This window comes from Myotis myotis, unplaced genomic scaffold (genome assembly GCF_014108235.1).
Source record: "Myotis myotis isolate mMyoMyo1 unplaced genomic scaffold, mMyoMyo1.p scaffold_m19_p_14, whole genome shotgun sequence".
NCBI classification, from domain to species: Eukaryota; Metazoa; Chordata; class Mammalia; order Chiroptera; family Vespertilionidae; genus Myotis; species Myotis myotis.
In genome coordinates this window covers 14,655,467-14,681,063 of record NW_023416318.1, presented here as the reverse complement: position 1 = coordinate 14,681,063, position 25,597 = coordinate 14,655,467, and the positions used below count along the sequence as shown (strand labels likewise).

Below are 25,597 nucleotides of genomic sequence, written 5' to 3'. Positions count from 1 at the left end.
AGTGGGCCCACTTTATTCTCAAACTCATTTTTTTCTTGAACTTTCATATTTTTATATTAATAGGTCAAATTTCCTCTTATTACTCTGTTGAAAAAAAATTCTTGTATGCTGCTACCTGTTTATTCTTTTTTTTAAAATATATTTTTGTATTGGTTTCTGAGGAATGTTTATTTTTCCTGATAAACATAGGATTAGTTTTGCCAATTACTAAGAATTTTTTTTTTTTTTTATCAATTTTTACTAAGAATTTTTTAAGGATGACATTAAACCAGTGAAATTCATGAATGATTGCCATCTTTGAAGGGTATGGGCTTCCATCGGGAAGGAGGGCATGTCCCTGGACTATCTGAATCTTCCTTCACGTCTCTTCCAAGGGGCTGTGAGGAGGTGGAGGGGGCTGGCAGAGAGCAGTCTGAGGACCTGCTGAGTGGGCTTTGGGAAGCTGGGCGAGCATTGCTGGCTCGGATGCTGGAGAGGTAATTGGAAAAGGATGAGTACTGTGCCAGCTCTGGGTATCTTCCAGGAATCCTTGATTTTGTTCATGGCACTGGATGAGAGCATGTGCCAAGAGAACAAATCTGACGAAAGCAAAACCTAACCTGACTGAATACATTTGCCAGACAGGAAGAAGGGTGGCTGCACCCTGGGAGTCGAGGAGTATGGAAATTGAGAACAGGTAGCAGTCCGTATTGTGGGTGTGGCCGGCCAGAGATGGAGGCCTGGGCTGAAAGTCAGGAGATTTGGATTCCAATCTGGGCTCAGAAATCACCTCTCTCCATTTCCTTGGACTAGGGTCCTTCCCTCTGGAGCATTTGTTTGCTTCTTTCTCAACATGAGTGCTCACTGAATGAGGAGGCCTTCTTGAGCTGAGTTTCTATGTGGTGCGCACTAGAGCATCACAGGAGTTACATGGCTGAGAGAAGCCCCAAGATGTTAAAAACTGCCACGTCTGAACCAAAGGACATAATTAAAGAATAAAATGATAAAAACATGAGAGTTCAAAGGGCCTTTGGGATGATTCCTGCCAGTGGAATCGGAAAGAAAAATATCCACAGTAGCCCAAGGGCGTTGTTTAGGGGACAACTCCAAAGAAAGTGATTTCCAAAGGAGTTCCTTGACCTCGTTTGATGAAGGCTCCCTGGGATGGCGAGTTTTCCTACACATCGTGGCTTCCTCCTGGCAGCAGACTCTAGTCCAGCCGTGGGCAAACTACGGCCCACGGGCCAGATTCGGCCTGTTTGAAATGAATAAAACTAAAAAAAAAAAAAAAAGACCGTACCCTTTTATGTAATGACTAGAGGCCTGGTGCACAAAAATTTGTGCACTCATGGGGAAGGGGGGGTCCCTCAGCCCGGCCTGTCCCTCTCACAGTCTGGGACCCCTCGGGAGATAACGACCTGCTGGCTTAGGCCTGCTCCTGGGTGGCAGAGGGCAAGCCCAATCCCTAGGTGCAGCTCCTGGTCGGGCTCAGAGCAGGGCCGATTGGGGGGTTGGGGCACCACCCCCTGTCACACTCAAGGCAGGGTCGATGGGGAGGTTGCGGCGTGACCCCTTGTCACGCACAGAGCAGGGCCAATCCGGGGGTTGGGGCACTGCCCCCGTCACACACAGAGCAGGGCCCATCAGGGGGGTTGGGGCTCCGTACCCTGTCATGCACAGAGCAGGGCCAATCCGGGGGTTGGGGAGCTCCCCCCTGTCACACACAGAGCAGGGCCCATCAGGGGGTTGGGGAGCTCCCCCCTGTCACGCACAGAGCAGGGCCCATCAGGGGGTTGAGGAGCTCCCCCCTGTCACTCACAGAGTAGGTCCGATAGGGGAGTTGGGGCACCGTTCCCTGTCACACACAGAGCAGGGCAGATCAGTGGGTTGGGGCGCCATCCTCTATCACCCACAGAGCAGGGCCAATCAGGGGATTGGGGCGCCGCCACTGTCACACTCAGGGCAGGGCCGATGGGGAGGTTATGGCTCTACCCTGTCACACACAGAGCAGGGCCCGTGGGGGGGTGGGGGGGGTTGTGGCCCCGACCCCTGTCACACACAGAGCAGGGCTGATCAGGGTGTTTGGGCGCTGCCCCCTGTCACACTGATCCCGGTGCCGGGAGGCCTCGCGGCTCCGCTGATCCCGGTGCTGGGAGGCATATTACCCTTTTACTATATAGCCTGGTGCACGGGTGGGGGCTGGCTGATTTGCCCTGAAGGGTGTCCTGGATCAGGGTGGGGGTCCCCACTGGGGTGCCTGGCCAGCCTGGATGAGGGGATGATGGCTGTTTGCAGCTGGTCACACCCCCTTCAGGGTGGGAGTCCCCACTGGGGTGCCTGGCCAGTCTGGGTGAGGGGCTGAGGGCTGTTTTCAGGCTGGGAGTGACTGAAGTTCCCAACCGCTCCTTTTTTCCTTTTTTTTTTTTTTTTTTTTATTCTGGGCCAGCTTTAGCTTGAGGCTCGGCTCCAGCTCTTAGGCTTCCGCTCCTGAAAGTAGGTTTCTGGCCTTTGCATACAATGTTGCGAATCTGCTGGCTGAAGTCCAGCGGTATTTGTTAAAATGTTTCAAACTGCAGGCTCAGAGGCCTGCAGCCGCAGGCGGGAAATGTTGGTTTCCTCCAACGATCCTCTGTCACTGAGGCAAGCAAGCCTCATGTTAGTTTCAAGCTGCCTGGCTGCCGGCCGCCATCTTGGCTGACAGTTAATTTGCATATCTCACTGATTAGCCAATGAAAAGGGTAGCGGTCATACGCCAATTACCATGTTTCTCTTTTATTAGTGTAGATGTTTACTTTGAATTTATATTAGTTCACACAAACACTCCATCCATGCTTTTGTTCCAGCCCTCCGGTCCAGTTTAAGAACCCATTGTGGCCCTCGAGTCAAAAAGTTTGCCCACCCCTGCCTAGTCACAGGAAAAAATTTCTAGGCTCTTAGTGTCCGAGGGCCACAAGTTTGAAAAAAATTTACATCATTGGAGTTACTGATTTTGTATATTCCCTTCCTTTTTTTTTTTTTTTAACTCTTTTACTTCCAGATTTTGCTCTAATCCAAGGTAGTCCTGGCTTAACTCTGACACAGAAACCACTATTCAAACAGGGCTCTGATGGCTGTTTGTCTCTCAGATGGAAGGGATCTCTTGAAGCTTTTGGCAGAACATGACATGCAGGGACCACGCCCTTCAAACTATTGCTCAATAGGACCTGCAATGCATACAACTTGCCAAACTATATCTATGTCCGTTTATTCCATTTTCCCCATGCTGATCCTTGGCCAACGCCTTATCCCAACTATTTCCTCTTGACTTTAACTCCAGAAATCATCTAAGGCCTCCCTACTCCGAAGGTAAAAACCTTCTTCATTGTGGCTAACCTTCTTTGTTACTCTCAAGTACCTTTCTTTGCCAGGTCTTTGAAGGGGGAGAAGGAAAAGTCTAAGGTCCGCATACATGGTAGCCAGCCTCCAAGATGGCCTCCACATCAGTCCCCAAGGATCCCCACCTCTTGGCTCTATAAACTTGTTGTTTTTTGTGGTGAACAGCTTATAATAGAAGCAATGGGGGAAGGCCGCCTATGACTGCACCCACATGGCTAAAGTATGCAGCACCAGCGAAAAACTGGGACCTAACAACAACCTTGTGAGTGACCTTGGAGGTGGATCCTCCGCCTGATTTAGCCTGTAGATTTGACTATAGCCCTGGCTGACCGTTTGACTTCAATGTCATGACAGACCCTGATCCTAGAACCACCTGATGCTCAGACACTGAGAGAAAATTCATGTTTGTTGTTGTAAGGCACTAGGTTTGGGGGTAATTTGTTACACCGAAACAGACAACTAATGCAGTCTGTGCTTTGTTTCTGATTTTTGAGTGGTAGTTTGGAAGACATTTGCTATGTGGAATGACAAATCAACATTTGTCTATCTTGTACCAGGCTCTGTTCTAGGTCTCTAGATCCCTAAACTAATTTGATAATAAGAATTGCCTGGGGTGCTGGTTAAAAACACAGATTTCTAGGCCCCTTCTCTGGGTGTGGGGTGAGACCAAAGAATTAGTACATTTAATTAGAACTCCAGATAATTCTTATCATTAAGCAAGTTTGAGAAATAGTGTAGAAGAGGCTTCAAAAATGAATGAGACATAGCCCTTTCTCAGGCAACAGGGCAAGATGGAAAGCAAATCCGTACACAAATGTGCATTTAATGAGAGGCATCAAGTGGTAAGGAAAGACATGAAAGCATTGGGGGAATCAAGGAATACATCCTGGAAGAAATGATCCATGAGCAAGGTCTCCAGGGTGGTTAAGATCTCATGGAGCAAGATACGAAAAGCATCACAGAGCGATTATAACAACTGGTATTTATCAGGTGCCTGCTAAGCACCAGGCGTTGTGCCAAGCACTTTACCTACCTTACCTTATTTAATCCTCATTGCAAACTTATGCAGTAGGAGCTATTGTCACCTGGAATTTACAAATGGGCAAGCTAGGCTTTGGTTACCATACCACCCACAGCACGCAGGTCCTGTGTGCAGAGCTAGGTAGAGAGGAGGCAGCTGACTCCATATGTCATTCTCTTAACCACTACCATGTTCCATGACCCAGCAGACATGAGGCTCAGAGATGTATAAGGGCTGTGACATTTTTGCAAATGATGCAAGTATTGTGCAAATGACAGGGCAAGGTATCCAAGGAAGAATATAGACCAGGGGAAGATACTACATGAAGTGTTAGAATCTGGCAGTGACTTAGTGCAAGTCAACTCATTCATTTTGAATGAGTCAAATTAGGAAAGGGTGCCCTAGTCACATAGTTGATAGTGGCAAGTGGATTAAAGGTCCAGATCCCAGGCAGCGCCCTTTCCAACAGGGGCAATTGGAGGCCGAACTAGGATTGGTCTTGGATGCCTTGGTAAGTAGGTCTGAGCTGTTCTAGCTCATTTTAACCATTTTAGTGTACAATTCAATGATATTAGTGCATTCACAATGTTGTGCAACTATTACCACTATCCATTTCCAGAACTTTCCATTATTCAAAATAGAAAGTCTGTGACCATTAAACAATAACTCCCCATTTCTCCTCCCCTGGTACACAGCATCACAATATTTGTCCTTTTGTGTCTGGCTTATTTTACTTAACATGATGCTTTTAAGATTTACCCATATTGTAGCATGTATCAATATTTTACCACAATTTTTATTGTGATAAAATACACATAATATTTACAATGTTAACCACTTTTAAGTATACAGTTCAGTGCATTAAGTGCATTTATATTGTTGCAACCATCACCACCATCCATCTCCAGAACTTTTTTCATCTTGTAAAACTAAAACTGGGTACCCATTAAACAGTAACTTCCCCTTCCCTATCCCTCCAGCCACTACCTGCCAACCAACATTCTACTTTCTGTCCCTATGATTTTGACTACGCTAGGTACCTCATTTAAGTGAAAGTATACAGTATTGTCTTATGTGACTGGCTTATTTCACGTAGCATAATAATGCCCTCAAGGTTCATCCATAGGTCGGAATTTTCTTTTTCAAAGCCAAATAATATTCCATTGCATGTATACACTACATTTTGTTTATCCATTTATCTGTCGATGGACATTCAAGTTGCTTCCATCTTTGGCTATTGTAAATAATGCTGCTATGAACATGAGTGTGCAAGTATCTCTTTGAGACACTGCTTTCAATTATTTTGGGTATATATCCAGAAGTGAAATTTCTGGATCATATGGTAATCCTATTTTTAACTTTTTGAGGAAGTGCCATATTGCTTTTCACAGTGGCTGTATCATTTTACGTTCCCACCAACAGTGCACAGGGCTTCAATTTCTCCACATTCTCATCAACAAAAGGAACTTCATTTCTTTTTTATTTGAGGATGAGAAGCATTGTAATGCATGTATATGCCACATTTAAAAAATTCCATTCATCCGTCGATGGACATTTGGGTTCTTTCCATCTTTTGCTATTTTGAATAATGCTGCTATGAACATTGGTGTACAAGTATCCTAGTCCCTGCGTCCAATGTTTTTGGAAGCGGACCTGCTGGAGCATAGAGTCGTTCTGTATTTAACTTCTTGAGAAGTCTACAGACTTCTGAGAAATCAGAGGTTGTGCTCTGTGAGTTAGCTCTGGACATCCTAGTCTTCTGACCAGACATCCCCGGTGGGTGGGGAACGCCCCCCGCCTTCCAGCATCCACACTGCCCACCGCCCCCACTTGGTTGCTTTGGGAAAAGCACTTCTCTCAGCCTTTCTTACACAGTATCCCAGCGGCTCGACTGATGCTGATCCCAGTGTCCAGTTGGGCTCATCCAAGCGAGGGAGGTTCGGGTGGGTCCCAGCGCGTCCTGCGCGGGCGGTGCTATGGGCAGGGGCGGAGGCTCCTCCCGGCGCTTTGAAGCCTCACCAGCGAAGCGGGCCGTGTCCACCCACTCTGGCGGACGCGCGGGGCTGACCAGGTGAGACAGCCCCGAAGTCCCTGGCCCTGGGGCGGGCACAGCCCTGCCCGATGGGCACCTCCGGCGCCGAGTCCCCACTGAGCCCTGCTCCCAGCGCGGGCGCCCTGGGTCCCGCCCGAGGCGGCCGTTCGGGAGACTGAGTCCGGGAACGCGCGCCCCCCGCCGGCCCGGCCCCCTCCCGCGCGTCCCAGCCCGGAGCTGCCCGGGCACCGCACCAGCGTCCCCAGCCGCGTGCGAGCCCGGCGACTCCTCGGCACCCCCGCTTGGAGCCCGGACCCCGAGCACGCCCTGCGGAGCCAGTCTCGGGTGCCTGGGTGCCCCTCGGTCACCCGGGGCGGGGACAGAGACAGCGAGGAGGCGGCGCGGGACACGGGTGGCCTCGCGGCAGAGCCGCCCGCCCTCGGACCTGCCGCGGCGGCACGAGCGCAACCCCCGCCGCAGTCGGGAAAAGAGCCGGGAGAAGAGGAGGACGAGAAAAGGGACCTGTTCTTTTCCGGGAGAAGCCGCTTTGTCCTCGGACCCGGAATAAAGAAACGCGACCTGGTCCGCTGGGCGCCGGGATGGGGATGCCGCAGGTACGGAGCGCGCCCGCCCTCCCGGGAGATGCCCGGGGAGATGCTCCAAGGACCCCCGCGCCGCACCGGCCGCGGCGGGGCAGTGGCCTTGCGTGTGGAGGGGGCTTTTCAGGAGACTGGCAGTGGAGCTCAATTCTCCAGGGGAGCCGGGTACCCGCTCCTGCCCTTTGGTGTCGCCTCCGAAGCGCCGAGGACAAAGCTGAGAGCAGGCGAGGGCTGATCAGCAGGGGCTGCAAAGTGGCTTCCAGGTTTGGCGGAGGAAGGGTTTGGCCAGGGGGCCGGCGCTAACCGGCAGGGTCCCCAGAGGACACTGATGGGAATAGGGTTCTTCTGGGAGAGGTGAGAATTAAGGATTAAAGACCGCTGGACAATTTCTCCCCAGATCCTAAAATCTAACAGCCTGCCCCACAAGAAGTTTTAAAAACCTGCCTTTGAGCCTTCTGGCTGACATGCTTTTGGGTACCCTACCCTCAGAGGTGGCACGCCTCCAAGACACAGGGTCTGCAAGGGGCATGGAGCATCCCACCTGGATTGCAGCTGTACTTGTCTGGGGTACTTGTCTGGGCTACGAGCCTGGTCCCTGGGACCATTCAGCTCCTCACACCTGACAGGGGCAGAGGGCAAGGCCTGAGGGACAGAACTGAAGGCTCAGAGGAAGAAAAAAAATCCCTGAGAAACCGAACAGGGCGGGGGTGGGGAGGAACTGGGGAGAGAGGCAAGAATGGGGCTAAACTTAATTGGGGATACAGAGAAACTTTAACCCTGGTCCCCCCAAAGACAAGCTCAGATGTCTCATCTTTGAGGAATTGGGCAGCAGGCTTTCCTGGGGTCCGAGGGGTCTCCTTTGCCAGGAACCTCAGGTTTTCCATATCTCCTCTCTCTGGCTTTCCTGGCATTTCCAGGGCTCCCCAGGCTCCAGCCCTCCCTTTACACCCCAGCAACCTGGTCTGATGTTTTCAAGCCTGTGAAGGACTGGGACTAGGGGAGAGGGCAGGGAAGAGGGGACTTCCTGTTGTTCTCTGTCCCCAGCAGTGCAGAGGACAGCCCCTCCCCTCTCTCCTCTCCCTCTCCCATCTCAGCCCTGTTACATGGTGTGATGGAGTCATCCAGTTAGGATTCCCCTCCCCTTCTTTGCAGCTGACTGGGAAGCCTGAGCATTCGATAGTCATTTCTTGCAGTTCTAGGGTGTACAGTTCCAGGGTGTAACACCCTCCGTCTCCAAGGACCTCCTTGCTTTACAGACATCATTGATCTGCCTGGAGGATGCTGAAACTCTGAGTGTTTAAGCTATTTGCCTCAGGACACACACCAGCCACGGAAAGCATTTTGCTCCAGAGCCCCCTTCCTAAGCCATTGAGCACTTAGGCTGTGACTTTTACCCTATGGCCTCTGCCTGGGGTCGAGCCTTGGTAAAGACTGTGGGTGGCTTGTAGGGTCCCCGCAGACTTGTATGTTGGGACAGCAAGCCCAGTGAGGAGCGGGGAGGGTAGCTGCAAGGAGGCTCTGTGATTTTAGAGCAGTGTTTTGCCAGAAGGAAAGAGACCAACTCCTGGAGAGCAGACAGGGTTGTCTCAGAGCCCTCCCTCTTCAATTGTATTCAGAATCACTTCTTTTAAGCAACGGAATGGGACAATTCCACAAGGACAAAGTCCAGGCTGTCAGGACAGGAAATGGAGTTTGGAGCAGGTCACTTTCCTTCTCTTCAGCCTCCCAACTTTGGTCCCTGAGAAAAAGTGTAACATTTCAGAGTCTTCAGTGGAAGGGAAATAAACAGAGGCAGTGCTGATTGTCTCTACAGCAATCCAATCTTCCCTGAATGAATGGGTATGTGGTTGATAAATTTCTTTTCTCTCACTGTTTTATTTTTTTATTTCCACTCCATCACCCAGTGTTCACTCTTAGCAGGTGGCTAATGGATCTGCTTGGGTTACAGGATGGTTTTAAATTTGGCTGGATTCACTCAGCTGTATAGCCAACTATTTTTTATGTCTTTTAAAGGCTTAGGATGGAGCTGAACCCCAAAGATGCTAGCAGGGACACTCTGACTCATTAAGACAGAACTGAGTGTCAGCAGAGAGAGAAGACATCAGCTTCCCAGGCCTCATCCCAGAGGAATTCCCAGCTGTGTTGCTCAAGGCCACACCTGGCCAAATGGAGATCACCCTAGGAGTCATGGATGAGAATGCCACCAACATCTCCACTGGCTTCCTTTCTGTGCTTGACCCCCACGGAGCCCAGGCTGCTTCCTTCCCATTTAACTTCAGCTATGGCGACTATGATATGCCCTTGGATGAAGATGAGGATGTAACCAATTCTCTGACTTTTTTTGCTGCCAAGATTGTCATTGGCATGGCCCTGGTGGGCATCATGCTGGTCTGTGGCATTGGCAACTTCATCTTCATTGCTGCCCTGGCCCGCTACAAAAAGCTTCGCAACCTCACCAACCTACTCATTGCCAACCTGGCCATCTCTGATTTCCTGGTGGCCATTGTCTGCTGCCCCTTTGAGATGGACTACTACGTGGTGCGCCAGCTCTCCTGGGAGCATGGCCACATCCTGTGCGCCTCCGTCAACTACCTGCGTACTGTCTCTCTCTACGTCTCCACCAATGCTTTGCTGGCTATTGCCATCGACAGGTGAGTAAGGGGACGGTGGGGACAACGAAGGAAGGGGCATTGGAATTGTTAGTTGCAATTATAATTAATGAGAGATATCTGTATTCACCATAGATGTGGATATATAAGGGCTCAAAAGTTGGCCCCATGGCTTCTTGGCCTTTTTGCTAAGATCAAGTGTAGCTCATTGACTGACAGTGAGAAGGGTTCTAGATTTCCAGCTTTGGGCAGGCAGGAGGTAGCAGAGCCCCGATGAGTTGGGCAGTGGGAAGGCTTTGGATCCCTCTGCTATGGTTATGCTCCCAGATGTTGTATCTGTTCAAGGTCTAGGGAGAGATAGGTAGTAGGTGTGGAGGGACAAGATTAAACGCTAGGCAGGTAACTCTTGAGTCAACTTGGAAATCTTGACGGCGGTTTCTGTCTTATTAAGACTTACTCTACTGAAATATGAACTATACAGCCCCACCAGCACCAGCTGATTTTAAAATAAGATTGAGGGATTTGTTTTGAAAAACAAACAAACTAAAAAAAAAACAAACCCAAAAGAAAGCATATGCTTATTTATTCTTAGTTGTTGCATTAGTCTGTTTGCCCCTCTTCAGACATTTGCATGCAGCAGCATAGAAGACCTATTTCTAGTGAAGGTAAATAAAATCAGTGAGATCAGTGCAAATCTTTCTGAGGTTATGCTTAGTTTTTTCATTTAGGATAATCACCTATGCTAATGACCAGGGTGGTTTCTGGTTCCCTCAGGACAACCTTTGCAAGCTCCTCTGCCGAAAGTTGGCCTCTAATTACAAAACACCTTGTTACAGTGTAGAGACAGTTACCTTGAGGGTCAAATCAGGCCTCCGTGTACTTGAATCTGAACAGCCCGTCTCTCTCCCTTAACCCAGAAAGCCTGAAGCACACATGTTCTCCCTGTTCCATGGCCTCGGGGCTCTGGTGGAGTTCAGCCTGTCTCTCACAGTCAGAACAATGTTCCGGGAGGCAGCACAGCAAATAGAGCCTGTTTTCTGGAGCCATAGGCAGGACAAGCAGGGATACAGTGACCTGGAAAGAGACCACTCCTAGGAAAAGGGGGTTAAAAGGGAAGCAGGCTTTAAAGCCACTGAGGGGTGGAGCCTTGGGAAGGATGATGTCAGGGAGTTAGAAGTTTAAATAGCCTGTGGTCTGCACCCATAGAAGGTGCTTAGAGGGTCATCCCTGCAGAGGGCTACTTCTTCTTGGCCAAGGTCTTCCACATGAGTCACAGAGCCCCACAGTATATTGTCCATCCAGAGATGGACCCTGAGCGGACCTACAGAAGGAGCAGGAGGGAGAAATCAAGCTGGGTATCTGCCCCTTAAGTCCCCTTCATAGCTGTCGAAGAAAGCTCCAGGGACCTTATCTTTGACCTTTTCTACAAGTAGAAGCTACTACCACCTCTCTTAGTACATCAACAGGACAAAGTATACAGGGTCATTTCCTGAAGTTTCATTCTAGCTAGACATCTTTTCACAAGGGGTGTTCTCAGCCACTAACAGCGGTGTGTGTGTGTGTGTGTGTGTGTGGGGTGCGTGGGGGGGGGCGGTTTTTGACCTGCTCTCTGGGTGAAATCCATTTCATCATGTGGGGGTCCACTTGTCAAAAGGTGTAACACTGTAGTGGAGAGTGGCTTCAAGGACAAATTCATGGGAATTGAGTTATTTTGAACATATAAGAGGAGAGATCTATGTTGATCTACTGAACTCCTACAAGTCCTTATCCTACTTTCATACTAAACTTTGCCTGTCTGAAATACTGCAGGCATTTCTCTGGCCATGTGAGTTTATATAATGCAATTTAAATACAATAAGAAAGATTAATTGGGGAACCTGCACAGCATCATAGAGACTGCTGTTGTTCAGAATGGAGTCGTGAGTGAAAACTTGCACCCAGACATTGGAGGAAAGCATTGTTGCCTGCACAGGGCCATCCAACGGCCTTGGCCAACTAACTAGCTGTGCCAGTACATTAAGTTCTTCTATTGATGTTTGTAATCTTTGCTTCAAATCATTTTTATTTTCATGTGTCTTTACTATCTAATTTCAATTTAGTCAAGGACTTCATTGATTATTGTCTGGTCTCATGTGTTGTTCAGGATTTGATCAGATTTTCAGGTTTGATTTGTTTAGTTTTGGACAACTAATTGTTATCTTGATATAACAATATACCTATGGTTATAAAAGTACATTTTAAAAACGAAATTTCTATAGGAAAATAATGTTAGCAGTTATTCTGCCTGGGTTTAAATTCCTGTGGTACCACCTATTAGCCTTATATTAATTATTTGACCTTACTCTTCCTCAGTTTTCTCATGTATAAAATGGGAATAATAAGAAAACCTAATGTATTGGGTTGCCTTGAGGATTAAATTATATATGTAATTGTTTGAACAATGTTTAAAACAGAATAAACACTAAATAAACAGTGGATATTATAGTTCTTGAATTAACCCTTAAAGGAATAACAAACAAAAAAACCACACACACAGATGAATGAATGAATATTTCTTTGTTTTCATTGAAGTGATTGTTTTAATGATGTGATTTAAAAGATAATAATACAAGGGTTCTAAGAAACACTGCTATCAAGATATAGCAGAACAGAATGGTTACTCTTCTATCTGCCTGGACTTCTTTGTTTCTGTTATTGGTTCCTTGGTTTTCCAGGCATCTAAACTAGCAAGTCTCCTCTGTCCTGGCCACTCTCTTCCTTTCTCCAGCATTCGTTTCATTTCCAGATCCCACCAATACTTACCCCTCCCTCCCACCTATTCACTCAGGGCTGGACTATCATAGTCTCCTCTTGGCCTTCCATGTTTCTTGGCTCTGCTCTCTGTCAACCTACTCCCCTCATAATCTTCCCTATTCATTCATTCATTCATTCATTCATTCATTCATTCATTCATTCAAACAATGCATTTTTGTAGAACGACTGCATGTGACAGATACTATTCTAAGCATTGGGGATATGGTGAATAAGAAAAAAAATTCTTTGCCCTCATGGAACTTACATCCATGGGATGGAGAGAGTGAGCAGTTAGGCACACAAACAAGAAAGGCATTTTTAGAGCATGGGAAATACTCTGAACAAAAACAAACAAACACTAAAACATTGAGAGTGACTGAGGGTGGGAGACACCAGGTGTAGAGGCAGGAAAAGTGTGTCTGAGGAGAAGACTTTTGAACCTACCTCTAAAAGATGGCGGAGGAAAAAAAAAGCCAGCCTTGTGAAGACTGATAAAAAAGCATCCCAGATAAAGGGAATAATAAGTGCAAAGGCCCTGAACAGGAACAAACCTGATGGGTTCTAAGAACAAAGAGAAGGCTCCTGTGGCCTGAGGGAATAAAGCAAGACTGCAGCCAAATTAATCTTCTGTCTTGTATGTCTCCCCTCTCTGGCTCTAAAGACCTCAAAGAACTCATTGTCTACAACCTATGCCTCAAACTCCTTCGCCTGCTCTTGAAACCTTCCATTATTGAGCCCAAGGCTGTCTCCCAGTCTCATGCTGGGTAAACACACTTATGTCCTTTTTTCCAAATAAGGTTACAATATTTTTGAGGGTTGCCGCCATGGTTGACTACATTTCTATTTGCTTGGTGCCAGGAATTATTGAGAGTGAAGTTTCACTAAAATCCTAGATGCCCATAATTCACAGACAGCAAAAGCTTATAAAAGAAGTAAGACATGGTCCCTGCTCTCTGGAGCTCACCACCTAAAGTGGGAGAGGTGGGTGGGGAGTGAGGTGACACTTCTGAAACAGTTAAAGGATAAAGAATACATTTTAAAAGAAATTTACAGAAGGGTGAGATCATCGTGTATCTGAGGAGTTAAAGGAGGTTTCATGGAAGAGGAGGGCTTTTTAACTGGCTTTTAACAAATTGTGATCCGCAAAGTAGAGGAGAGGTTTTCCAAGAGGAACAGTGTTTACAACAGCCTAGAAGTGGGAAGGCTTGAGGCATGAGGTCCCTTGCAGAGGATGTAGGGCAGAGGCAAAGAACGTTTGGAAAGTCAAGGATAAGGTCCTATTCCAGAAGATCTCAAAATCTAGACATAGGGAGTCAGATCTGATGGCAGCAGGAAACTGAAAAAGGTCATCAGAGGACCCTTGGCCCTCCAATCTTGGTTTCTTTGATGTAGAGACACCTGTACTGTCCTGGAGGTGTATCCTTCAGATCCCATAGCATGTGGGGCATTGTGGGACCTTTCCTTCTTTTACCCCAAATCCAGGGGAAACTTACCAGTCTGCCTGCCATTGTCAGCTCTCCTCTTCTGTCTGAATGAGGCCAGTAAGGCATGAGTAATCATTCTCAGTCCCAGGTCCGACAAATGCTACCCGGTGAGATTATTGGTCAGAGTTGGCTGGCCCAAGGAGTAAGTCATGCAATCCCTGCCCATCCTATGAATGGTCTAGTAACTACTGCAACCTCCACTTCCATGGTTTGATCTGGGGCTGGGTTCTAGGGATAGAGAGGGAGCCCAGATGCTCTTTGTTTAATCACCCAGCCCACTATCACCAGGCAATTACTGCCTGGGCATTTCTTTGTCTATCAGCCTTCATTCTTTGTTGGTGCAAAGTGGATCTGGACCTGAGCCAGTGTAGTGGTAGACACACAGGGCAAGCCAAGGGCGTACTCATAAGCTGCCAACTGCCTGACTCCTTGGAACATCAATAAGTAGAAACCAATTGTGATGGAGAGAAAAGAGAAGGACTATTTGATGTCAGGAGAAGGGTAGGATGAAGGGATATTGCTTGCTTTGGTTGAAAAGGGTAGGGACAAATGGCATATTTGAGAACTCACTGCATTTGGAGCAAGAGATGGATGGGTCTGCATCATGGTCCCATCAATTTCTAGCTGTGTGGCTTTTGGCAGGTTATTTAGCCTCTCCAAATCTTAGTCTGCTTATCTGTAAAGTGGGTATTTTTGCTCTCTTACCTACTCTAATGAGAAAGTGGATTTGAAAATGTTCAGTAAATTGTAAACTGCTTTACAAACATAAGCAAGTAGAGTTCCGAGTTTTGATCCTAGCATACCCAAGACTGGTGGCAATCCTTAAAGCAGTTTCTGCAATTTGCTTATTGGTAAATGTATTTGGACAGCCTCTTGCTCAATTCCTGGAACTCAGACTGTGGATAGAGTTAGGGTGATGTCAGAGAAAGCCAGGATGAAAAAAACTATCAGATGGGTTGTCACAGATTACCTGAAGGTTATTTTTTATATGAAAATAAGTAGAATCAGTAAAATATCCTATCTAATAAAAGACAAAAAGGATAATTGACCATACCTCCGCTACGTTTCCCATTGGCTAATCAGCGAGACATGCAAATTAACTGCCGACAAAGATGGCGGCCAGCAGCCACGCAGCTGAAGCGAGCAGGAGGTTTGCCTGCTCCAGTGATGGAGGAAGCCAATGTTCCTTGCCTGCTGCGGCCCGGCTCTAAGCTCCGAAAGCAACAAAGTTTCAATTATAGAATCTAAACAAACCCCAGATACCTGCTTTCAGCCAGCCGTGGCCTCAGAGCTGGGAGCGCCAGTGACGGCAACAGAGTTTCAATTATAGAAGGTAAATAAATCCCAGAATAAAAAAAAGAAAAAGAAAAAAAGGAGAGGCTGGGAGCTTCAGTCGCAGGTCAGCCTGAAAACGGTCTTCAGCCCCTCACCCAGGCTGGCCAGGCACCCCGGTGGGGACCCCCACCCTGAAGGGGGTGTGACCAGCTGCAAACATCCATCAGCCCCTCACCCAGGCTGGCCAGGCACCCAAGCGGGACCCCCACCCTGATCCGGGACACCCTTCAGGACAAACCAGCCGGCCCCCACCCATTCACCAGGCCTCTATCCTATATAGTAAAAAGGTAATATGCAAACTGACCCTAACAGCAGAAAGACTGGGAATGACTGGTCACTATGACACACACTGACCACCAGGGGGCAGACGCTCAATGCAGGAGCTGCCCTCTGGTGGTCAGTGAGCTCCCACATGGGGGAGCTCTGCTCAGCCACAAGCCAGGCTGATGGCTGCCAGTACAGCAGTGGTGGTGGGAGCCTCTCCTGCCTCCTCAGCAGCTCTAAGGATGTCTGACTGCAGCTTAGGTCTGCTCCCCGCTGGCAAGTGGACATCCCCCGAGGGCTGCCAGGCTGCCAGAAGGATGTCTGATTGCCAGCTTATTAGGCCCAATCCCCCGGGGAGCAGACCTAAGCCAGCAGGTGGTCATCCCCCGAGGGGTCCCAGACTGCGAGAGGGCACAGGCTGGGCTGAGGGACCCTCCCTCCCCCTCGAGTGCACAAATTTTTGTGCACTGGGCCTCTAGTATCCAATAAAATAGAAAGTAGTAGAGAACTTTCAAATGCAGTATTTGGCAAAAACAGGTGAAAGAAAATTGCTATGTATACAGAATAGCTCTGAAAAAATACATTCTAGGACGCTAATAGTTTCTTGTGTATTAATAGCTTATTGTTGTTTATACGCAGTGCTTGTTTGGATCTTACAGTATCTCTGTGAGGTTGTTGAGGCAGGTAATATCCCTATGCTACAGATGAGGAAATTGAGCCCACAGGGCTAAGAAAAATGGCTCAAATTCACATAACAAGTTTGTGGCAAAGCTGGGACTAGATCCTCGGTCTTCTGACTCCTAGGTCAGCATTCTCTCCTACTTATTGAAAAAACACTTTGGCTTTGAAACATTATAAAGATGTAGGAAGTTACTGTTGGGAAAAGAAGGAATAGAATTATATAGTGAAAATTCATACACTACACATGTATAAATATAGAAATACTCTTTGACAAAGTAATCAATGAAACATGGTGGTGTAGACAGAGAGGGAGAGAGCTAGTGAGAGCAAAAACCCTAAGTTCCTTGTTTTTGGTATGAGTCAGAGCAAGTTCGGTGCACTCACTGTAGGAGCGCCATGGCTTCTGTGAAGGACCCATACATGTTTACTGACAAAAGCACTGCCAGCACCCTGCAGACACTGCATTTTACCCTTCAGCACTAGGAGGCTGGCGAGAGTGCCAACGATTGCTGCTGGTGGTGGAGCAGGTCAAGCAGACAGCTGGGTGTTCAGAGGGTGGACTCAACCTTTCCAACTTCATCTAATATCTGGAAGCCATAAAGCAGCAGGAGTCTCACTCCAGTTAACTCTCCAAATGACACACTCCACGGAGCTGGGTACTTGGGTTGGGGGGCGGAGGGTGGGACAGAAACAGCAGTATTACAATCAGAAGAAAAAAATAAGAATGAACCTCCTCTTCCGATCAAAATTCCAAGAAAGATGAACTCAAAAAGATTGGTTTCAAAAAACATAATTGGTTTGGCTTTCTTCCCTGCCCCTGTCACATTTGTTCTTGGCTCTACCTGGAATAAGCTGTAGGCAAGTGAGGATGTGTTTATTTCCAATGTTGATTAGTCACTCCCTCCCACTTCATTCCTATCTTTCTCTCCTCCAATGTCCATCCCCTGCGAGATCGGAAAGCCTTCCAGGAAATCAAAGCTCCTGCATAAGTATGTGCACTCACCCTGGGAAGGAGGCTTTCATGCAGCACAAATGACTCACAACCCCCAGAAAGTGCTCTGTCTTTGCTCCTGGACCTCTGTGGTAACAGCAGTGTGGTTTTCTTGGGGGGAGAGAACAAAAGCAATATCTTTTCCTATCTGGTGCTTTGTGGTTAAAAAAGATACATGCATGTATATTCTCAATTGATTTTCTCATCCATCATGTCAGACAGGGTTAAATGTTTTCTACCAAGGGTCCTACGGTGTATGACTTTGAGACAGCCACTCATCTCTCTTTGGCCTCTATTTTTCCACCTGGAAAGTAAAATAAATGATCACATGTATTCCTCCCCCTTTGCATGAAGAGCAGTGTTTTCAAAAATGTGGAATGAAGACACAACTTTGCCCACTGCTTCCACTGGAAGGAGCAAGTTCTCCCAATAAGTCTTTGGAACTATCAGGCCCGTTTAGCTCTAAACTCTGGGTTAATTAGAATGAATGATCCCGAAGACAGGAAGGACCTGGGAATCATGCCAGGCTAGAAACGGATGGGAGGCGTTATTACTACATTTAATAGTAATAGTTACCATGTATTGAGTATATGCCAGGAATTGTGTATACATTAGCATATTTCATCCTTAAAAACAAAAACATTTGCAGATAAGGAAACTGCGATTCAGAGAGATGAAACAAAACTTGCTTGCGATTGCAACAGCTGGTAAGAGGGTGGAACGGGGGTCCGAATTCAAGCCTGCCTTTCTGGAAAGCCCCTATACCATTGCGTTTTCCCTCCACACACCCCATTCGGTGGCAAAGATCTCGTCATCGGGCACTTTCTTGGCACAGCGACTGACCCGTTTGCGTTCTTGTCCTAGATACCTGGTCATCGTCCACCCGCTGCGGCCCCGGATGAAGTATCAGACAGCCACGGGCTGGATCGCCCTGGTGTGGGCGGTGTCCGTCCTCATCGCCATCCCCTCCGCCTACTTCACAACGGAAACGGTTCTCATCATCGTCAGGAACCAGAAGAAGATCTTCTGCGGCCAGATCTGGCCGGTGGACCAGCAGCTCTACTACAAGTCCTACTTCCTCTTCATCCTCGGCCTGGAGTTCGTGGGCCCGGTGGCCGTCATGACGCTGTGCTACGCGCGCATCTCGCGGGAACTCTGGTTCAAGGCCGTGCCCGGTTTCCAGACGGAGCAGATCCGGAAGCGGCTGCGCTGCCGCCGGAAGACGGTGCTGGTGCTCATGGGCATCCTCACCGCCTACGTGCTGTGCTGGGCCCCCTTCTACGGCTTCACCGTGGTGCGCGACTTCTTCCCCGCCGTGTTCGTGAAGGAGAAGCACTACCTCACGGCCTTCTACATCGTCGAGTGCATCGCCATGAGCAACAGCATGATCAACACCCTGTGCTTCGTGACGGTCAAGAACAACACCATCAAGTACCTCAAGAGGATCGTGCAGCTCCACTGGAAGTCGTCTTCCAACGGCAGCAAGTCCAGCGCGGACCTCGATCTCAAAACCGCGGGGGTGCCTGCCACCGAAGAGGTGGACTGCATCAGGCTGAAGTAACCCGAGGGGCCTTTAAACGTGTGGACGGGCCTTTGGGACACTGACCCGGGTACTTCGATGCACACCGCCAACCCCAAGAACTCTTGGTTTGCCGCAGAGGGCCGAGTGCATGGACGACTACGTGAGCATGGTGTCCCAGAGGCTCAGATTTTCTAACACTCGTGTGATTGGACACCATCACCAGTGGCTGACGTTCACTGAGCGTCTCCTTTGTGCAAAGAGGAGGCACTGGTAAAACCCGTATGTGTTGATGCCACTGAATGGCCCCAAAGAAGTAGGGATTAAACCAAGAAAAAAATCTGAGCATGGACAGCCTGGAGTAAGGCGGCTGCAGAGGGGACCTGAGTAGGCATCCGGACTGTGGTACATGCGTTTGTGGGGGTGAGGGTCTCTCTGGACAATCTCGGGGACTCATCAGACACTGATGTAACCCATTTCTACAACTATCTTTAGGCTTGACTTCACTCCTGACGTTTGTGCGGTTGGAGTAAGAATACAGACAGCCTCCCAGTTCTTTCCTCAGCCCTTCTCTTCTCACTCCTGGTCCCCACACTCACTGTGAGGGGCCTTACACGCATGCACACGGACACCGCAGTATACATGGCAAGTTCTATCCAGACCCTCTTGCCCCATGTTGCACCATGGCGGCGCCTCAGGCTCAGGACCCATATGTAGTGAAGCTCATGATTATAAGGATGGATCCTGGGAAGAGGCCGCAGAGACCCTGGAGACTATGGGGACAGGGAATTAGGAGGTCTGGGTACCTGGAGCAAGTCAAGAGGGGAACAGCGAGGCTCAGGATGGGTATGTCCCCTTGGATCCATGGCCTTCTCTCCCTCCATGGGAGGGGTCCAGGCAGAGGACCCCTGAAAGTGTGGGGGGCTCAGGGAAGGGGTCCAGGGTCTCTTGGTCTTAGGGTGATATTGCTTCCACCTCTCAGTTATTCTGATTTGGACCAGTTAGACTTCTCCTTACGTCCTTCTCATGTCTCCATGCTTGTGACGCATAGACTGTTTGAAAGGAGACACACCCCTCATGAATGTGGCTGTCAGCTATTTTTTTCATTCACACCAGCTTTCACCCTTACTGGTACGATTTAAGGGCAAGATGTCTTTGCCCCTGGTGCCTGAATCCCATCATAGACATTATTCCTTTGGATTAAAACTTGATGGTCTTTTTAAAATGGAGGCACTTTCTGGAGGCATAACCCATCACATTTCCATTCCTCAGTGCACATGAAGTCATGCAATCCAGTGGCAGGTGATGAAGGTCAGTGGTAGGGCCCTGGGTACCTAGGAAAGAAAGGGACATACAAATGGTGGTGGGGGGAGGGTCAGCTAACAATGAGCTTCAGTGAGTCTACGGGCTCCCTGAGCGCTTGTCCCACTTTCCAATCACCTCCTTAGTTCGGTGTTTTGAATATTGGAATGTGGAGTTTTTGAACCAAAAGATCTGATCCAGCCTTGGCTTTGTCGCCTCTGTGACCCTGGGTAAAGCCTCTTGCAGGGGCTGAAGGTAGCTACTGAGGAGGTGGTTGTGAATAGCCAATGAGATAATATGTGGAAAAACTCTTTCAACCACACAACTAATCAAAAGCGAGACTAATAACTGTGTGTAACGTGCCTGGGCATGGAAAACTTGTAAGCTCGACTTATGTATCTAGAAACCTCACCACCAACCCCTTTTGGTCTCCTTTGTATAAATTGTTCCCTTACACCTCTCAGCAGTGCTGTATGCATTATGTTCTTCATAAGTTGGTACAAGAAGGCAGTGAAAGCTGGTGGCCGAAGTATAAAAGGACATGGTAGATCGGTTTCCAGTCAGAAGACAAGCTCAGGGTTTTAGAATAAAAGCATCTTTATGATCATGGAAGCGCTGACCATCTTCCCATGCCTGTTCCCCAGCCAGCATGAATCTGGGCAATGTGGTATTTGTGTCTCAGTCTGTTTTTTATTTTCATGAGGGTGTATAGCTATAGAATGGACTTGTCCTTTTCTTCGTAAATAATTCTAGAACAACACATTTATAATGCTATTTAAGTGAAACCTGTGTTGTGCATCTCCCCCTCCAAAATAGTCAACTCTTAATTTTTCGTAGCAAAGTTTATTACTTATAGTCATTTTATTTCTCTGGAAGATACATTCTAAAAAGCTATTATTTTTCCATTCATCACCCAGCATATTTACCCTACCGTTTAATCAGAACACTCTCGGAGAAAAAAGAAACGAATTAAAATGCTAGCCTAAATCCAATATGCCTTGGAAGGCAATCCTTACTGTTTATGAAATCACATATTGCATTATTAAATCAGGAAAGTTAGTTTTTACACTAAAAGTAATAAAATGATATCATTTGTTGTCAATATGTTCACCTTTCCATTCAGAATGCTAAACAGCAGTTGGCTGTATTAAACAGGAAATTTTCAGATGTGACAACCAAACCTCTTTTGGCTTTTCAGCCTAAAATGTACCTTTAAAAAAAACCTCATTTACCTGTAATAATTGTAGATATTGTATCTGATTGTGATTTTACAGTGAATGAAATTGTTGTGTAGTTATCAAGTAAATAAAAAATCCCAAGCATATAATCATTCAACATAGTGTGTCTGTAATTTCCACCCCCCGTGCTTTTCCTAGTGATGGTGTGATGGTTCTTTGAGCGAACACCAAATAAGTGCTGATTCCATGATCAGATGAATTGTGACAACAGTGTTATCTCATGTTCATATTGCCTATGAACTTCTCTTCATCCTAAAGAAATTTAATTGATTTATATGTCTTCCTAGAAGTCTTCAGTTGGTAAAACCATTAACACTTTTTAGCATCTGAGTGCCAGGACTGGAAATCTGAGGACCTGCTTATGCCTGTTATATAAGCTAAGGTTAAACCTTTGAACAAGCTTAAGGTTTGCAAAGTGAACCAGGAGATGAACCTACAACACCAAGCCTTGTTCAGGTTAGTGGTTGATTCACTGAACCGAGCAGTTGCCTGCCCAGATGATGGCTTCTCCAAAAACTGGTGGCAAGCCCAACAAGTTGACATTTTTGCTTTTGTGTTTCTTTTCTGTTCCCTACGTACTTTCATTACGCAGAGAGAGATGCACATTGCCATATGTAGAAGGATAAAGATGTGATTTTGTGAAGTCAAACCATTTTCTTAAGTAAAAGAGAAAGGCATATTTACAACAAAGCTTTTAGAAATTTTGCCTAATGAGTACACAGTTAAAAATAATTTCTTAAGTCAAGGCACTAAAGCATGGCAATGTGATGGTCCCCACAGCAAGCCCTCAGCATGAAACAAGTTCCATGCTCATTTTGGGAAAGAATACTAAAAACCTTGTGAGATGGCCAGGAAATTATAAATATGAGCTCTGTTCCTTGAAAACTATAATAAATTTTGGAATGTGTCCACAAAGAATGATCCAACTCTCTTTCCTCAAGTGTAAGTGAGAATAAAAAATTTAAGTTACTCATTTTATGGTTGATGAAACTGAAGCCCAGAATGGGAAAGAGATGTTCAGGGTCACACATGTGGTCACTGTGTGAGCCAGGATTAAGACACCCCCACCCCCACCCCCTCCAGTCTGTCGAAGCTCACTCCAGGGTTCTTCTACCACAGCATTTGTGGGTGCAAAGAGTATCAATCTTGGGAAAGGAAGGATCCGTTCCAAGAATCCTTGAGATGACTATTCAACTGCAGTCTAGCCCTCTCTTGAGACCCTTAAGGAGTTTAGCAGAAACATTCCAGGTTCCTTTGCAAGCCAAGTTTAGCTCATCTTACTCCTGGGAACTCACAGCACAGACTTAGAGACCAGGAGGTTTCAGGGAAGAACTAAAAAATGTTTGTCACTGCTCTTTACCTTGCCTAGTTGGGGGTCTTTATGACTATAAAAGGAAGATACCACACCTTGTTCATGAGAACACTTGCCCTGCCCTAGGAAAGCAGAAGAGAGAGAGAAAGAAGCCATTTTTGGCTGAATGTCCAGAATGGAGGGCAGGCTTCTGTGTTCAGAGTTTAGAGGCATCAGAAGGCTACCTCCTGCTGTTGTCAGTGAAGACATGAAAGGTTGAGGAGGCTTTTGGATGAGATGAGACTTGAACTGGACAAGTGGGGTGTAGAAAAGTAAAAGGGGAAATACTCCACATGGGAAGAGAAACATTCTTTTTAAAGATTTTAAATTTATTTTTTAGACAGAAAGTGAGAGGGAGAGAAACATTGATATGAGATGGAAACATCAATTGGCTGCCTCCTGCATGCCCCCTACTGAGGACTGAGCTCACAAGCTGGGCATGTTCCCTGCAGGGAACTGAACCTGGGAGCTTCAGTCTGCAGACCGATGCTCCATCCACGGAGCCAAACCAGCTAAGGCTGTGTTTTCTTTTTAAATTTATCTTAATTGTTGAAAGTATTACAGATGTCACCCTTCCCCCCCCCCCCCATTGACCCCCTCTACCCTTCACTTGCCCTGGCCCCCAGGCCTTCATCACACTATTGTCTATGTCCATGGGCTATGCATACCTATAATAATAAAAGGGTAATATGCTAATTAGACCAGATGTCCTTCTGGATGTCATTCTGGACATCCTTCTGGACAAAGCTGGGGCCAGAGGGAAGACCGGGTCCTGGGTGCCTGCAGGTGGCCAGAGGGAAGCCAGCCCAGGTCCCGGGTGCCTGCCGGTGGCTGGAGGAAGGAAGCCCTGGTCCCAGGTGCCTGCCAGCAGTTGGAGGGAGGAAGCCCTGGTCCTGGGTGCCAGCAGCTGGGGGAAGGAAGGCCTACTCTTGTACGAATTTCGTGCATTGGGCCTCTAGTATGCATATAAGTTCCTTAGCCACTTGTGTTTTTTTACACAGATCATCACAGGGATTTTGTGACATTTTTTAGAGGTCATGAGTCATAAATCCACAGATTCTAGTTTTATTTAACATCAGTAATCCTGAAAGAGGGATATTCTGCTAAGAGGATTTCACCAATAAGAACTCTTCATATAATTTCATTAGTCTATTCCAGATCAGTGATCAACAGGTTTACAAGGGGATTAGATTGGGCCACCTGCCTTTTTCTCCTCACATAAACTCATCAATTGAAGTCTTTGGAGTGGATGAAAAATTGGAAGGACAGACTCTATAGAAAAAAGTAGAATGGCCATTGAGAAACAAGAGAAAGAGGAACCAGGAAGGGAAAGCTATTAAAGAATATTTTAGAGAAGAAGAATGAATGTAGTATAGCTAGGAAATTTAGCTTCCTTCCTCTCTCCAGTACCCTCTTTTTTCTTAGTAGGAGAACCAAATTATTAGCTCAGAGTAAAAACTATATTTCACAGACTCCCTTGCAGCTAAGAGGACCATGCCAATAAAACCTAGGAGGAAACTTATGAAAATATGAAACTTCCCTAAAAAGGAGGGAAGTGCCTTTCTCTTTTCCTTTTACAATCCTATTGTTTAGAATGCAGCCATTTTAGACAATGGATACAAGGCTTGCACCATGGGGATGGTGGACCAGAGAGCTGGAAGGACAATGGTCCCATGATAACTCTGGGGTGTCCATATCAACATTGGACAAGCTGTCTCCACACTTCTCCTAAGTGAGATAAAAATAAACTTCCATCTAATTTCAGTCACTAATGAAAGAGTTCTATTCCTACCTACCTGGGCACCTAGAATGGCAGTAACAGCTCACTTCAACAACATTTTGTCTTCCACATAATCCTCATCTTTTCAACAAAGGTTATATTGTCAAACTACATGAACAGGATATCAATGTTCTCCAGCATATTAGTACTTTAATAAAAATTTAATCTGAACAATTCCAGTTTACTCTCTATCACATCTATGAGGAAATATTTTTAAACCTGAACTTAAGGTGAATCCTCTTTATAATAGGCAAGTTTTTCTTTTTATGAATATGAATTGCTTAAATGTTTTTTCTTGATTTTATGACATGAATTATAGTAATATACTACATCATTAATTCTAGTTAATCAAGTGTTTGTGTACTATATTGAGTAGTTTAAAAGCATGATTTTATTTAATCTTCATAACCCAATGAGTTGGGTAGTAATATTGTTTCTGAGGGTCACTTGTTTAGTATATAGTCAGCCCACAATTTAAAACCAAGCTTTTTATTGGTTTCAGAGTATGAGGTCAGTAAGCTGTGCTATTCTGTAAGCGTCGTGGGTCTCTTCCACTTTTGTATTTAAAGAGACAAGGTTAAGGATTGGAAGGGAAACCTCTGAATGATATAAAGATGAAACTACCCGATCTGGTCTTTACTTTATTCCATCTAAATCTACTAATGGGCAGAGGAGTGTTTGAGGACAAGGACTCCACCTTTTGGCTCCCTCGTCATCTGAGTTCTATCTAAGCACAAAGTTTTTGGGATTTTGCCCTTGACCCTACAGCTAAAATAAACAGGTAGGGCAGATGGAGCCAATAGAGCTGTCGGCTTCCATACACCATTAATTAGAAAAGACCACAAATTGGTCACAACATGGGAGTTCTGAGGCTGTGGAGAGTAGAGAAGTGAGTACCTCTGTTTCACAATTGGGCTCTCTGAAATGCAAGTACCAGAAAGCTAAAATTAATAGATGATTTGTTGAGAGTAGGCTTGCAGAAACCCAGGGTACAACAGTTCTCAGTAAGAGGCATGAAACTATTCTGATAGCTATTTGACCTTTTGTTTAGGAAATGTGTTGACCAGAGTTTTCCATGAATTTCAAGGAAGAACAGTTTGACCAGCAGTAAATAGTAAACAACATAATGAGTACATTTTGTTTTTTAATAGTATTGAAAAAATACAGGACAAAGAAGGTCATCTTTATCTGGGCATACACAGAAACATAAAATTCTTGAATTAGAGTAGGCATTTGAATTTTGG

At 46.6% G+C, this 25,597-nt stretch overlaps 1 protein-coding gene across 1 annotated transcript; it reads left to right on the top strand.

The window, feature by feature from the left end:
• The first annotated feature begins 6,421 nt into the window (after positions 1 to 6,421).
• On the top strand, positions 6,422 to 21,296 carry PROKR1 (prokineticin receptor 1). Its single transcript, XM_036334290.1, has 3 exons — positions 6,422 to 7,021; positions 9,020 to 9,657; positions 18,028 to 21,296. Exons 2-3 carry the CDS (start codon positions 9,173 to 9,175, stop codon positions 18,722 to 18,724), a joined length of 1,182 nt encoding a protein of 393 aa, XP_036190183.1. The 5' UTR covers positions 6,422 to 7,021; positions 9,020 to 9,172; the 3' UTR covers positions 18,725 to 21,296.
• The last annotated feature ends 4,301 nt before the right edge of the window (positions 21,297 to 25,597 follow it).

Excerpts from the sequence above, each read along its gene's own strand:
- PROKR1 (XM_036334290.1), top strand. The coding sequence starts at position 9,173 with ATGGAGATCACCCTAGGAGTCATGGATGAGAATGCCACCAACATCTCC. Across the intron at positions 9,658-18,027 it reads CTGGCTATTGCCATCGACAG|ATACCTGGTCATCGTCCACC; the intron begins GTGAGTAAGGGG and ends TTCTTGTCCTAG.